We start from the raw sequence: 2,087 nt of genomic DNA on the forward strand, positions 1-2,087 counted from the left end.
TGAGCCGGAGGCGGGGGCAGCGGGCAGCGGGCAGGCACGTGCCCAGAGGCAGTGCAGGCCCAGACCCTCATCACCCCCAGCTGTGCACTCGGATCTGAGCCCCTCGACCCTCGTGCTGGGAGCCTGCCCCTCCCACCTCCATCCTGTGCCGGAAATGCTCTGAGCTGAACCCCGAAATTCCTGGGGATGGCTTCTCACCCCCGAGGCTGCCCAACGCCGGACATCAGGAGAGATACAGGCCCCCGCCCCCTGCCTCATCGGGCGCATGGGGCAGTCCCCACGAGGCAAAAACTGGAGTCTGGCACAGCAGGTGTGGCTCAGTGGTTGAGCGTCGACCTATGAACCAGGAGGTCGGGGTTCGATTCCCGGTCAGGGCACATGCCCGGGCTGTGGGCTCGATCCCCAGTGTGGGGCGTGCAGGAGGCAGCCGATCCATGGTTCTCTGTCATCATGGATGTTTCTCTCTCTCTCTCCCTCTCCCTTCCTCTCTGACATCAATAGTCTGGGTGACGCAGGGCGCACGGAGCAGGAGGGGGAGCAGGGGCCTGGGGGAGGGCAGGACACCCCGCCCCCCGCCCCGTGTGCGCAGGCGCCCTTACCTCGCTCTCCTCCTCGTTGTGCAGCCGCTCGGTGTAGGCGTCGGGCTTGCGGATCAGCGGGTCCACCAGCATCAGGAAGGCCATGTACAGCAGCAGGGCGCCCACCACCGACAGGTAGATGACGATGATCACCTGGGGGACCGCCGCCCTGTGACCAGCTGGCCTCGGCCCGGAGACACAGGGCCCCACGGACACCCACGGACACCATCCGTCCTCCCTCCCGCAGCCAGAGAGACAAGAAACGGCGGAAGGTGTGGATCAGGGCGCCCTGGGATGCCCGGGTGGCGGTGGGGAACGGGTCCGCTCAGGGTGGGAAGCTGCGCACACTACGCAGGGGGAGGGGCTGGGCTCGGAGGCCGAGGAGGAGGATGGACTCGGGGCTCCCCCCCGCCCCCCACCGCTGGGAGCAGGACGGCTGAGAGGGAAGCTTCAGATGTGGGGACGCAGCGCCCAGTGTGGGACGGGCACCCCGCAGGGAGCGGAGGAGAGCTGGGGTCAGGATGGCGACCGTGAACCTCCTGCTGTAGGGAGAGCCTCCCAGCTGGAGTGGGGTTCGTTCTACAGAAAAGCCAGCTTCAGCCCGGCCCGCGTGGCTCAGGGGTTGAGCGTGGACCTAGGAACCAGGAGGTCAGGGTTCGATTCCCGGTCAGGGCACGTGCCGGGGGTTGTGGCTCCATCCCCAGTGTGGGGCGTGCAGGAGGCAGCCGGTCCATGACTCTCTCTCATCGTGGATGTTTCTCTCTCCCTCTCCCTCGGAAATCAATAAAGGTATTTATCAATCAATAAAGAAATCCATCGATAAAGAAATACTGGACCAGGAAATCGGTACGCAGGGCCTGGCTCGGGACAGTCGGCACCGGACGAGGGGGCCACGGAGGCTCTGGGGCAGGAGTCCTGCTGGTGGCAGAGGAAGGGACAGGCCCTGGTCCTCACTCCCTGTGGCGAGTCCACGCCCACACTCCTGTCCTGAGTCCACCCAGGGAGGTACCAGCACGAGGGTCAGGGGCACCCCGAGGGGGCCAGCCCGGCGTTCCCTCCATCAGACAGCGAGCTCTGACCTGCCTGTGAGCAGCACCCTGCAGGGCACAACCTCAGAGGCAGGGGAGGGTGCCGACTGCTGGCTGGAAGGAGAGAGAGGAGGACAAGAACTGGGGGAAACCGGGCGTCTCCCAGGCTCTCACCCCCAGTGTCAGGGGAGCCCCAGGTCAGAGGTCGCAGGACGGCTGGCTCCAAGGGGCGGGGAGTGGGTCCCTGTGCCTGGGACAGGCCTGCCCAGAAGCCAGTCCCACAGCCGCCTGGAACGTTCCGGAATAAAGCCCAGGCCTGCGGGTGGGGGGCCGCGGCGCGAGCGGTCACCTTAATGGTGGTGGTGCTGCGCTCCTCGTACTGGCACTCGCACAGCAGGCAGTAGGCCTCCACGTCGTGCCCGGGCACCGGCATGGGCTCCACCACGTGCAGGCAGTTGCTGCAACAGACACACACGGCCGT

At 66.5% G+C, this 2,087-nt stretch overlaps 1 protein-coding gene across 1 annotated transcript in view; it reads right to left on the reverse strand.

The window, feature by feature from the left end:
- Positions 1-2,087, reverse strand: part of TMEM9 (transmembrane protein 9) — a 9,393-nt gene that overhangs the window by 2,990 nt on the left and 4,316 nt on the right. The window contains exons 3-4 of the mRNA XM_014533388.1: positions 1,956-2,064; positions 577-731 (exon numbers count right to left, since the gene is read on the reverse strand). Coding sequence (XP_014388874.1) covers positions 577-731; positions 1,956-2,064 — 264 coding nt within the window. The remainder of the gene's footprint in view (positions 1-576; positions 732-1,955; positions 2,065-2,087) is intronic.

This window comes from Myotis brandtii, unplaced genomic scaffold, assembly GCF_000412655.1.
Source record: "Myotis brandtii unplaced genomic scaffold, ASM41265v1 scaffold975, whole genome shotgun sequence".
NCBI lineage: Eukaryota > Metazoa > Chordata > Mammalia > Chiroptera > Vespertilionidae > Myotis > Myotis brandtii.